At 36.5% G+C, this 13,220-nt stretch overlaps 1 protein-coding gene across 1 annotated transcript; it reads left to right on the top strand.

The window, feature by feature from the left end:
- Window positions 1–409: 409 nt before the first annotated feature.
- LOC107839311 (dynamin-related protein 5A) lies at window positions 410–11,599 on the top strand. The gene is made up of 16 exons (XM_016682738.2): window positions 410–792; window positions 1,895–1,958; window positions 2,047–2,154; window positions 2,579–2,680; window positions 3,235–3,285; window positions 3,380–3,441; window positions 4,565–4,655; window positions 6,378–6,442; window positions 7,763–7,957; window positions 8,665–8,784; window positions 8,917–8,987; window positions 9,061–9,286; window positions 10,238–10,288; window positions 10,538–10,766; window positions 10,885–11,024; window positions 11,205–11,599. The coding sequence occupies exons 1-16, from the start codon at window positions 664–666 to the stop codon at window positions 11,331–11,333; spliced, it is 1,833 nt and encodes a 610-aa protein (XP_016538224.2). The 5' UTR covers window positions 410–663; the 3' UTR covers window positions 11,334–11,599.
- The last annotated feature ends 1,621 nt before the right edge of the window (window positions 11,600–13,220 follow it).

Raw genomic sequence — 13,220 nt, 5'->3', positions numbered from 1 at the left:
TATCTTTCACCACCTTAAATCAATATACATGCACCGTACGATGTCAGAACAGTGAAGATGATTTACGCAGAGTTCACTAACATACTACGAATTAAAAGAAATGCTTGAATTTTTAAGAAGAAGGCTCGAAACACGGAGAGTTTGGCTAGAGAAGTTGCTTGTATTAGCAACATACGAACAAAAGGAGTATTGAAATTATGGTCGCATCACTTTTGATTATAAATACACTTACTGATCTATAGATTAATTTAGATATTGTATTTTATGTTGATCGAGTAGATTGAAGTATCTGGTAGCTAGCTGAGTTTGCGAAGCTCTGTTTTGTAATGTTCACTTTTGATGATTAATGAAAAATTTAATTATTGAAAAAAAAATGACAAACTACAAGTCTCTGATTATTAATTAATTAATTAATTATTTAATTTATTATAACGGACCAACCTTTACATTCGCCAACCGACGTCGACGCGTTCCGTCTTTTAAATTCTCTCCCTCTCTCTCTCTCCGTTACATTTTCAAATTCTAATTTCGACCCGTTAGCCTTTTCTCTCCTTTCTCTGAATCGTCATCGATCAATTTAGGAAATCGCCGGCATTGCCGCCGATCAATTATTGTTCCACTACGTTACGCTGAGTCAACTCGCCGATCTTTGACTCGGATCAAATGGAGAATCTAATACAATTGGTTAACAGATTACAGAGAGCTTGTACAGCCCTTGGCGATCACGGTGAAGAGAGTGCATTGCCTACTCTATGGGATGCGCTTCCTTCTATTGCCGTCGTTGGTGGCCAGGTATCTCCGATCTCCTTCTTTCATTTTCCGTCATCGTTGTAGTGATTTTTTTGCGTTCGATTCAGATCTGTGATTGATTGTTATATTTCATTTTTTGTCATTGAAGAAGATTTGTGAATCGTTGATGATCTATTTTAGCTTGAGAATATGCTGTCCATGATGAAATATCTAGGGTTCCGATCTATTTGGTATTTTTTGACCGAGTCAGAATATGTGACGATGCTGTCTCCATCATAGATATAGAAGCGTAATGTGAAAGAGAATGTGTCCAGATGAAGTTTTATGAGATGGAGAATGTGTCCAGATGAAGTTTTATGAGATGTTGGATGCTATTGGATAGTGCGATGAATATAGGATACTGTAGCTCACTGTGTATCAGATTGTAAATATTCATGTACATTTATCAGTTCCTTTTGATTCAATTTGAGTTTGTCTGCACCCTGATGGTTTCATAGCTATGAATTATTATCATGTGTCTGAATCTTTGGTTATGTCTTTTAGCTTTATAATATGCAGTTCATGATGAAATGAGTATTTTGTCAATATATACGATTCCGATATATTCTTGACTGACTTGGTGATTTTGGTACATTTTGGAATATGTAATGATGCTGTCTCGTCTCCCTTGTAATATAGAAGATTAAAGTGAGAGAGCCTGTGTGCAGATGAAGTTTTATGAGCTGCTGGATGTTATTGCGATAGTGTGATGAATATAGGATCCTGTAGCTCACTGTGTTCCAGCAGATCCTTGATAGAAGAAATATCCAAATACCACATCCGACTTCTATATACTCCCTAGAAACTAGGGTCAAAGAAAGAACTTGTTCTTCCGACATGAGAATACCAATACTGATACACCCAATATGTCGAAACTTATTGCTCATGGATAAAGAAAAATTGTTGCAACATTAAAAACAACAAAAACTGGAGAATACATTGTGAACATTCATGTACATTTATTGTTCCTTTTGACTCAATTTATATTGTCTGCACTCTGATGGTTTTGTAGCTGTGAATTATCGTGTGTCTTTGGTCTGATTATATATCTTAAATAATATTAGTGTATTGCTTGCTTACCTGTCATATTTTTTATGGCTTATAGAGTTCTGGGAAGTCTTCAGTGCTTGAGAGCATTGTCGGAAAGGATTTTTTGCCTCGTGGATCTGGTAAAGATTGTCTTCATTATTAGTGCTGTTCACATAAAGTTTTATCAATATCCCATCACAAGAAATATTATTAACATATCATGTACAGGTATCGTCACTCGTCGACCCCTTGTCCTACAGCTTCACCGGATAGAAGAAGGTAGTAGAGAATATGCAGAATTTGGACACCTTCCAAGGAAGAGGTTTACTGATTTTGGTGAGTTGTTGGACAACATATACTATTACTCCCTCCGTCCCAGTCTATGTGACCCTTTTTGTTTATTGAGACTTGAGAGTCAATTTGACTAATTTTCAAAGGTAAATTGGATTAGGTGAACATAATATTTTTAAAAAATCAAAATTTATTCAAAAACTATACGAAAGAACTATGTGATGCAATTATTCTCTTGTTAATATGATGAAAAAATATATTTTGAATTATTGGTCGAAGTTTTGATTCTTGAAAAGTGAAAAGTCCCACATAAATTGAGATGGAAAGTGTATTGGTCATGCAGTACGAATTTTCTCCTTCCCCATGTATCGCCGATATACTTTAGCATACTGTTCTTGTTATCTTCCTTGTAGTTTCACCTTACTTTATTGTCCTTTCGATTTCTAAATTCCGTGTATATCTTGTTCAGCTGCTGTGCGAAAGGAGATTGCTGATGAGACTGACCGAGAGACAGGCCGTAGCAAACAGATATCCAGTGTACCAATTTATCTCAGTATATATTCTCCCAATGGTATGAAGAGATTCTAGCTTTCCCTATTGGCAATGGTGTATTGTAATTCAGTTTAAGGTTCCAAGTCATTTACTTGTGTTGAGAAAAATAAGAACTTGAACCTTGTCACTGTTATATATTTGAAATTCAGAATTATAGTGATCTTTTGTTTCCTTGTGACGTGGAGGCAAATATTTCTGCAACAATTAATGCAACTAAATAGTATTGACTGGACAATTAAAGCTTCTTGGGTAAAATCTCATGTAGGAGAGCTTTGCTGGTGAACCATAATTGTGTTGTATGCTTTAGTGGATACCTTTTCAAAATTGTATCACTCGTTAAGAGATCTACTTGATGTTGAATATGATGTTTTTGACATTTGTTTCCTATTGAGCTATACTTTTAATTTGAGTTGCAGCCTTTTGTTGTTGCCAATTGTGTCCCTCTTTTCCAGCCATCAAATAATTTTGAGATAGTCCCTAATAAACATGATCTGCAATTGTTCTTCCATGTTGTATATTTCTGTTTGTTGATCAGGCTTTTGACAGCTAAATTTTGATTTTGGTCATTGCCAGTCGTGAACTTGACACTGATAGATCTTCCTGGACTTACAAAAGTAGCAGTTGGTGAGTTGTTTGTTTTGAATCATCAGTCTTAGTTTGATTCTTGCTTTTTCGTGATAGTGGACTATTTTTGAATTAATTCTCTCCATTTATTTAGAGGGTCAATCTGATAGCATTGTTGCGGACATTGAAAGCATGGTTCGCGCTTATATTGAGAAGGTTAGTTTTACCTTCTTTTATTATTAATTTTCTATGGGCATTTAGGCGTATTGTACTAGTTTATATGCATTTATGTTTTGTGTTTGTTATACTGTTGTCGGTCCTAAGCCGGGGGTCTATCGGAAACAGCCTCAGGTAGTGGTATGGTCTGCGTACACTCTACCCTCCCTAGACCCCACTACGTGGGTATACACTGGGTATGTTGTTGTTGTTGTTTCTATGGGCATTTATCTGGTGTGTTTACAGTTATGAGGGAGAACAATAATGCAGCGCCGAGTTTGCTATGGGCCAATCCGGTACATTTTGGAAGAAGTTTGGCAGTGTGGAATTAGAATATGGTATAGATGGTTTGTGTGATTTGGATTTTTTCTTGATATAAGCTGGAATCAATATTGGGGTACACCCTAACCTAATTCACATCTGGTTTCAAAATGAGTTTGGGAAGGCATGATAATAGTAGAAAAGTTGGAGGGGTTGAACAGAACAGGTGGGGGGAAGATGTAGGGAGTAGCCAATTTCAGGTCAATGAGGGTGAGGGACTTAGGGGTAGCTCTGGAGCTTGGGGAGGGAAAAGGGATCATTGGTATGAGTTGAATGGCAATGGCTATTAAATGGGTGTTGATAAAAGTTTGAGATGGAACGAATTTCCTGATGCACCATCAATTTCCCCCCTAAATGGAATGGTCATTTTGCGCATGTAAAATGGAACTGGAACTGGAACTGGAACTGGAACTGGAATTAAGTCGAAAGGCAAGTAACATTCGGATCACGACTTCAAAATGAAATCAGGAATCACAAACATTGAAATAGAAGGGAACATTGCTATTCGATTGTGTTGTTTGTACTTCCTGATTATTGTGATTCCAATGCTACTTCCATCTGTTGTTGTTCCATTGTCCCATACATGCCATAAATTCTGAGCGGTTTGCTTTGTTTACTTTAACCAGACCTCACTTTGTGGGATTACACTGGGAATGTTACTACTTTCTATACTTTAAATGTTGGTAAATATATATTGGCTTTTGAAAGCGTCTCAGTTACTACTTGACATGTGTAGGAAAGTTTTTCTGATTTTTTTTTCTTTTGGATAAGGTAACGATTTTTCTGCTTCTTTAAATTGCAGCCAAATTGCATTATTCTTGCTGTTTCTCCTGCCAATCAAGATCTTGCAACATCAGATGCGATTAAGATTTCTCGCGAAGTAGATCCGAAAGGTTGACTTTGAAAGCGTCTTTCTTTTCCTTCTCTTTCTCTAGTTTGCTTGCTATATTTGATCAGTTATGCATAGTTTGATTGATGTCAAATAGCTAGATCTAGTTAATTAATTATTGTTTTGCAAATTGTACAATTTAGTAGACGCTGGAATTTTGGGATAGACTAGGAAATCCGCATGCTTTTAAGAAACTTATCTTTCTGTATCCGGTTATTCTTTGCTGTCTTCGTTCTATTTTATTGACTTATCAATTTTTTTTTAAACATTACTACTGTGTACAAGGTAAGCACGTTAAAATATGCGTTATTTTACTGGCTCTTTCATGTGATGTGAGACTCTCATGAAAGTAAGAGGATGAATGATTCTCACCTGCTTGCTCCCCATTACATAAGGTGTTTTGAAGCGCAGTCCTATTGTACGATACCTTTTATACAGTGCAAGTTGTGTTAGAAGTCCATGAACTTCTAGTTTTTGTTTTTATGTCCCTTTTCTTCCTGATAAGGAATGCACAGTATTTCCTATGCAATATAACCATTAAATGTGACAAAGGAAGAGAAGGAAGACTTGGATTTCAAGGAATTGAATAAAGAAAATACAGTAGACTGAGAAGAGAATATTTTTTTTATCAGGGAGAAATAATATTTTCTTGTACTGCATTCTTGAAGATATAATATTTGCACTTAACGAGTTTTCACTGCCGAAATTAAAGCAGGTGTGGAAATTTGATATTCCACAATCTGAGGGTGACTAAGTATTTGAATAAAGAGCTCCTGGAATAGGTTCCCAGCTGCCTGTTAATCTGATGAAAGCTACTAGAGGTGGCTGGTTAAACTTCTTAATCTGATAAAACCTGTAGGAGGATCTGGTTGAACCAAAAGCCGTTTAGGGGCTAGGTAACCAATTCATTAAGGTTTTAGGACTCCTGATATTCTTCGTGTTGGTATGTTAGAATGACTTTCTTGTCTTGCATGCATAACATCGTTTTCGGAAGACTACACAAGCTTTCCCACATCTGTTTACGTGAGAATTGAGAATAACATTTTAATTTCTTAACCAACTGATAACCACTCAAGATGGAAACAAATTTAATTCCCGTCCCAATTTCCCCCCTGCTTATTATCCCCTACCCCCCATGTCTGCTCCTGTTCTAACGTGTTACCTTACTTCTTAAGAGTGGATTGTCTTTCAAGCATGTAAATTTAGTGCTCCCTATGATTTAACAAAATAAGACCATCCAGATTGGCCTTGTCACCTAACCAAACACAGTGGCTGCAACTGATCAATAGGCCGTGTAGTCACTTTAAGGGGGCACCTTTTGTCTGATTATTTCTTGCTTTTATTTGAATGTTTATTGCTTTTTTAGGCTTCCAGGGTTCCCTGAATTGTTTTTTCGACTTTTAACATTTGCAAAAATCATTCCTTTTATAAATATATATCAACAATATTGTCTTATACACATAAAATTCTGGGTTTCTGACTCATTTAAAGTAATATTGGTTGAGCAAATAATGTAGCTTAAGTTTTTGCTTGCATAATAATCTCTTTACGTTTGGCTCTCTTTCTTTTTGTGTTGTGTTGTGTGGTGTGATGCAGTGAATCATGCTAGCTCTTATTAAGTACTGGATGAGTTAGTTTGCATTATAGATTGTGTTATATCAATAGTGATTTTGAAAATGAGATGATTATATTGCCGTTTAACACTGTGAAAGGCTACTTGCCTCAGGGGAAAGGACCTTTGGTGTTCTGACAAAGATTGATCTTATGGATAAGGGTACCGATGCGGTTGATGTAAGTTTGTTACTTGGTTATATAATGTTATTTCTATTTTTGTTTGTTGGGAAAAAGTATATTTGCACTAAGCATGGCTTGATTAAGTGATGTTGGAGCTCTGTTGTAAATGGTTTGTTTGGTATTATACTTTTAAAAGAAGTTTCTTCTTTAATTTTTGGTCTGGATGGAAAATCTATGTTGTAACTTGTTAGTGGGTCTCTTAAATGATTAGGGGAACTCATTTGTACTCTTGTTCAAATCCCAAATAGAGATAAAAGGACTAGTTGGTTTCTTCCCGTCTCTACTAGCGTTAGTAGATAGAGTTACTTGATATCTGTTGCTGGTCCAGACACCATGGTTATCAAAAAAGAATATATTTATGTGAAGCCAATACTTACTTGGTTATATAGAACAAGAGGCACAGGCTAACATAAAACAAGAATAAGTAACAGATGTGGATTTGTCTCCCCTACTGAAGGCGTTGACATTGTAGCAGGTTTCTTGTTTATTTTTGCAGGATCTATATGAAAGTCCTATCCCCATGTCTCATCCATTCACACGAGTGCTTTAAGACAAATGAAGAGTCTGGTAGCATATGCTATCTTAAGTATTTCAAATATGTTGTCTTTAAAAGTAATTCCTATATACAGTAAAGTCTGTTTAAGTGAACATGTCAAAGTAAGAATGATCAGACAAGATCTAACTATTAACAAAAAATTAAACAAAGATCAATCTGCATTTAAGTGGATATGAAACTGATCTAAAATCTTGTAAATCGTCATTCATAAATTCCTAAGGTTAGTTTTGAATTTGCTTTAAGGATTTTATTTCAAAGACAATGGGTAAGGCATGGTTGTCCTTGATAAGATTTGAATTTGTTCCAGTTTTGTTGATATTTTTTTGGTTTATTGGAAAAGGTTTGGTTTGTGGCATTGAATAGGAAACAAAATATGCTTTCTGGATTGTATTTTTATGTGAACTACTAGTAGCTCTACTTTCAAATTTGACTTAGAGAGCAGCTCTCCATTAAAATATCTAAAGTTGTAGACATGATTTGATTTCAAAGATATAAGATGCTCAGAAAACACCTATCCTTTGTCCTGCCTGTTGATTTCTTATCTGAGAATTTTGGAATACTACCTTTTTGAGTCAACCTTTCTTTTTGCCTCTATTTTGTTAGCGAAACTAGTAAGCATATCTTCTCTTGTGCTGTGGATGGATACTGTACCTACTTCATTTCTTGAGCAAATTTTTGAGCCATATCGAGGTGGTTGATCACACCTTTATATAAAGGCAAAGCAATGCTTGTTTGTTAAATTCATCTTCTTGGATTTTCAGATCTTGGAAGGACGAGCATATAAACTACAATTTCCGTGGATAGGTGTGGTCAACCGGTCTCAAGCGGATATTAACAAAAATGTTGACATGATTGCTGCCAGGCGCAGAGAAAAGGAGTATTTTTCTAGTACCCCTGAATACAGGCATCTTGCCAGCAGGATGGGGTCGGAACATCTTGGGAGAGTTATGTCAAAAGTATGTTATATCTTCAAAGAATATTTTTTCTAATTCTGAAATGTTGTTTAGGTGCCTTGGTGCATAAACCTTTTTAATTAGAGCATGTTCCCACCTGTTAAATTCATTTCATGCGCCTCTGGGGAAAGTCTTGGGATACGATTTTCTAGAACATCTTCCTCTACATACATTGTTTTTTGGTTGTCCTAAATGAAGTTTTGAGCTCTTTATTCTTGACTAATTGACTTGTATCTTATGGCCGAGCTTCTAAGATCAGTTTATTTTGAAAAATGTTTTTTCCAAAGTGTTTTTTAAAAAAGTACTTTTGGTGAGAAATGGCTTGTGTTTGACCAATAAATTTAGAAAACACTCCTGTGCAACAATAAGTGTTTGACCAAGCTTTTTAAAAGTGCTCTTTAAGTGTATTTTTCTCAAAAATGCTTTTCAAAGAAGTGCTTCTAGGGAAACACTACTTTATTTAAAGTTACTGGTTCAAAAAGAGAACTACTACTTTATTTTAGCTTCTGAAGAAACAAAAAACAACTTCTGATATTCCTCTGAAACACTTATTTTCTCAAAAGCTTGGCTAAGCACGTCACTCTTTTTAGAATAACCATTTTTGGAACCACTTTCGGCCTCCCAAAAGCTTGGGCAAACAGGCTACTAGTTATGATTTTCAGTTTATTGAGTACTAACTGTTTTGTTTGATTTTCTTGATGCATATTTAGCATTTGGAGACTGTTATCAAGTCAAGAATTCCAGGTCTTCAGTCTCTTATCAACAAGACCATTATTGAACTAGAAAATGAACTGAGCCGTCTTGGGAAACCCATTGCAACCGATGCTGGAGTAAGTATCATCTTGAATTTTCTGTCAATTGGTTATCAAATTTTGCCTGACAGATTTTACTCTAGCTGAAATGAGTTGGTTCTCTACTTTTCATGTTAGTTTGTTTACGTACGTTTACATTTATCAATGCAGGGAAAATTGTACATGGTTATGGAAGTCTGTCGTACTTTTGATGGGATCTTCAAAGAACATCTTGATGGAGTGTAAGTATTCCTTGTTGCGTATGTCCTTTTAATCTAGCAGTGCTGCTTTGTTCTAATCTTATTTTCGTTGCAGACGACCAGGTGGAGATAAAATTTATAATGTCTTTGATAGTCAGCTCCCAGCTGCATTGAAAAGATTGCAATTTGATAAGCAGCTTTCAATGGACAATGTAAGGAAACTTATAACTGAAGCTGATGGATATCAACCCCATCTGATTGCTCCTGAGCAAGGATATCGCCGTCTTATTGAATCCTCCTTGATTTCTATCAAGGGCCCTGCTGAAGCAGCTGTTGATGCGGTACACAATTAAATTTTCTCTGACATGCTTCGACAATTGAGTCTAATGAGATAACTCTGCATGAATGCCTTCAATTAGCTTTTTCTTCCTCTTTTTTTTTTTGGGGTTCCCTGGATGTTAAGGATTCCGTTCTAGGTCCCTAGCTCTGCATGAATGATTCCAATTAGCTTCTTTTTTACCCTGAGTGTTGAGGATTCCCTTCCAGGTCCCCCCTTTCACTTCTTCTTTGTCTTTTCCTCCGCCTTCTCGTGATTCTTATTTCAGTTTTCTTTTTCAATTAGGAGGTTATGATAATAAGACTGTTGAATATGATCTCTGACTTTGAACTCTTGATGGGCAATGATCGCTCACTATTGAATGTGATATTTCATAAATATTTAGGACTAATGTCGCAAACAAGAAACCTAATGTCTGCGATTTGTCATTTCGGGTTGCTTTGGTTTTAAATCAAATTTGATTTTTCTTAGTATTTGAGACATTCTTCAAGAAAGATGTAAGCTAAACTTGAATGGGTATTTAAATATCATGCAAACATTTCAAGACCTAGAAACCAGTTGTTTCTCCTTAAAAATGAGAACTTGTGAGAAAAATAAAATGTATGCTATGGTGAACTCACTTTCTTCTGGAATAACAACAATGAGCTTTTATTTACTTTTATTCTGTATTATTCTAAAAGTTCTAAAAGTTGAACTATCTCAATCCCACCAGGATTTAAGCATCAATTGCATTTATATGTTTCAAGCTGAGATAGTTTGGCAACTGCTACGTTGTTAAGTGCTTAATGGTGAAAGAGAATTACTTGTGGAGTATTTTGTTTGCTCGACTTTATTTAATTATAGTAATCTCTGAAATACACAAGGGATTTTTGATTAAACATAATGGCCTGATTAGTACATTCTTGTGTAGTTGAGGAAAAATATTTACTTGACTATTTCATCTGGATGCTTTCAGGTTCATGCTATACTGAAGGATCTGGTTCACAAGTCAATTAGTGAGACTACAGTATGTTCACTTGCCATTTTAAATTACTATTCTGAGTTTGATATATATGAAAGGCTAAATAACATATGCGATGAATCTTAGCCATTCTCATTTAGGATTTAAAAATTCATTCTGGTGAGTTAAGCAAATAAATCCCAGTAAAGCACTGTGCTCAGTGATTTTCAACACGGAAAAAGTCCAAGTATTCTCTTGTTACTTTGATTATCTTTTGGTAAATGAATGCATATACTGGGTCTTTGTTATTTACAGGAGCTAAAGCAATATCCCTCTCTTAGAGTTGAGGTCAATGGTGCAGCTGTTGAATCATTGGAAAGGATGAGGGATGAAAGCAAAAAAGCAACTCTACAGCTTGTTGAAATGGAGTGTAGTTACCTGACAGTGGATTTCTTCCGGAAACTTCCTCAAGATATTGAGAAGGGAGGGAATCCAACACACTCAATTTTTGACCGGTACAATGAATCCTATCTTCGAAGAATTGGTGAGTTTTGAATTAACCTTTTCCTTGAAATTCAATTGTCTTTCAATTAGTCTTCTGATCAGGTGTTATTGATTATGAATTATTTTGATTATTTCCTCTGATGGGCTCTTTTCAACAGGATCGAATGTCTTGTCTTATGTCAATATGGTTTGTGCTAGTTTGAGGAATTCCATTCCTAAGTCTGTTGTTTATTGTCAAGTACGGGAAGCCAAACGCAGTTTGCTTGATCATTTCTTCACAGAGTTGGGAAAGAAGGAGGTGAGAATTTTGCACCTCACTGTTCAACTAACCTGAAAACTCCATTTTCTTGCTTGGTCAAAGTGTTTTGGGTGGTTGGGGTGGGGTTTGTTCAGCTGTGGGAGAAGAAAGAGTAACAATGATGGTGACTTTGATGTATATAATAATATGTGCTCCACTTTCCAACCTTTTTTTTTGTAGGGGAAACAGCTGGGTACTTTGTTGGATGAGGATCCAGCTATAATGCAGCGTCGTGTTTCTATAGCAAAGAGACTAGAGTTGTACAGATCTGCTCAAGCTGAGATTGATTCAGTTGCTTGGGCTAAATAGACACGAACCGTTATTTTTCTTCAGTTTTTGTTTATCACGATTGGGATGTAGGGATAGGTGGCCTATGATTCTTTGCTTCGACATATAATTCTTTTTATATTAAGTAGGTGATATATAGTTGCAGAAATGCTAGCAGTTTCTGTGCCTCGTCTTATTTTGCAGTACTCTTATTGAATACAGATGTATCGACTCGATTTTGACATTTACTATCTCTTGCTTTTATGAGCAAGAGAATATATTGGATGTGCTGTCCTTATTTTTTTCCACTCACTGAAATCCAGTTCAATTTGGAAGTCCCTTGATGGTATCAATAGCTAGTTATTTCCGTTTGTACGACTCTTTGATGTCCAAGGATGTATCACAACTGGGTATTACTTAAAAAATATGGTTGCTGTGCTTGCTTATTGTTTGAAATGAATCTTAATGATGAATGGATATGGTGAATGGTGAATTTCAATGTCTGTTGGTATCTATTCTGGTTATCTGCATCCGTTGGTCATTAAAAAAAGGAGGAAGAATCAGTGAGTTCTGTTCCTTTTGCTGGTGGGCAGGTTTACTAAGTATTTTTGGTCATTGTAGTTTGTTTATCCGACATTTGATGTGTTTTGGACATCAATTTGTTGATTTTAATTGAAATAAAATAACACACGAGGATGAAAATCAGCAACACTGTATAACAATAACAATTTCTATAGTTAAAATATAATTTTGTTTGTGTTATTCGTCAATACATACAAAATCTGGTTACCTTTTGTAGTTTGGTGGCCAAGACTCAGATTGACTTCTTGCTACTTAGAAAGGGGGATGGGGGTATTTGCAAGGATTGTAAGGTCTTATTGAGCAAGAGTCTTTCGATCCAGCATAGGCTTTTGGTGATGGACTTGGGGATTGTAAAGGAGTGGAGGAGAGGTATGGAGGATCAGCCAAGGATTAGATGGGGCAGGTTGACTTTAGCTAGTGCACTAGATATAGGGGATAAGTTGATGATGAGGAAGGCTTGGGAGAGTGGAGGGGATATAGATATTATGTGGGATGAGACTGCCAACTGCATCATGGAGACCGTTAGGGAGGTGTTGGGGGTCTCGAGAGGTCGTTCGAGCAAGCACCAAGGGGACTAGTGGTGGAACGAAGAGGTGAACGGGAAGGTGGAGCGAAGTTGACGGAGAGTACGGATGAAGAAGATAAACGGAAGTATAGAGAGGGGTATGAGATTGCTAAGCGAAAGGCGAAGTTAGAGGTCACGAGGGCTAAGGATGCTGCTTTTGAGAGTTTATACACAACGTTACATAGTAAAGGTGGAGATAAGGAGTTGTACAGGCTCGCCAAGGTTAGGGAGAGGAGGACTCAGGACCTGGATCAGGTGAAGTGTATTAAGGATGTGGACGACAAAGTTTTGGTGGAGGAGGGTCATATTATGAAGAGATGACAGTCTTACTTTCATAAGCTCCTGAATAATGGAAGGATACTAGCATTGTGCTGGGGGATTTGGAGCATTCCGAGAGGTTTTGCGATTATGGCTATTGTAGGCGCATTAAGATTGAGGAGGTTAAGGGAGCTATTCATAGGATGTATAGGGGTAGACCGACAGGGCCACATGAGATTCCGGTGGATTTTTGAAAGTGCACAGGAGGGGTAGGTATGGAGTGGTTGACTCGATTGTTTTAACATAATTTTTCAAGACAGCGAGGATGCCTGAAGCTTGGAGGTGGAGTACGATGATTCCGTTGTATAAAGAATAAGGGTGACATTCAGGATTGGAATAATTATAGCGGTATCAAGTTGTTGAGCCATACTATGAAGGTTTGGGAGAGGGTGGTAGAGTTGAGGTTGCGGAGGATTGTTACTATTTCTGAAAATCAATTTGAATTTATGCAGGGCGCTTGACTA

This window comes from Capsicum annuum, chromosome 8 (genome assembly GCF_002878395.1).
Source record: "Capsicum annuum cultivar UCD-10X-F1 chromosome 8, UCD10Xv1.1, whole genome shotgun sequence".
NCBI classification, from domain to species: Eukaryota; Viridiplantae; Streptophyta; class Magnoliopsida; order Solanales; family Solanaceae; genus Capsicum; species Capsicum annuum.
The sequence above is the reverse complement of the archived record's forward strand: the minus strand, read 5'-3'. Positions and strand labels throughout refer to the sequence as shown.

What these genes read in the sequence shown, in the direction of transcription:
- LOC107839311 (XM_016682738.2), top strand. Translation starts at nt 664, where the DNA reads ATGGAGAATCTAATACAATTGGTTAACAGATTACAGAGAGCTTGTACA. An exon ending in TCGCGAAGTAGATCCGAAAG is followed by an intron (nt 4,656 to 6,377) that starts GTTGACTTTGAA and finishes TACTTGCCTCAG; the next exon opens with GGGAAAGGACCTTTGGTGTT. An exon ending in AGGGTACCGATGCGGTTGAT is followed by an intron (nt 6,443 to 7,762) that starts GTAAGTTTGTTA and finishes TTGGATTTTCAG; the next exon opens with ATCTTGGAAGGACGAGCATA.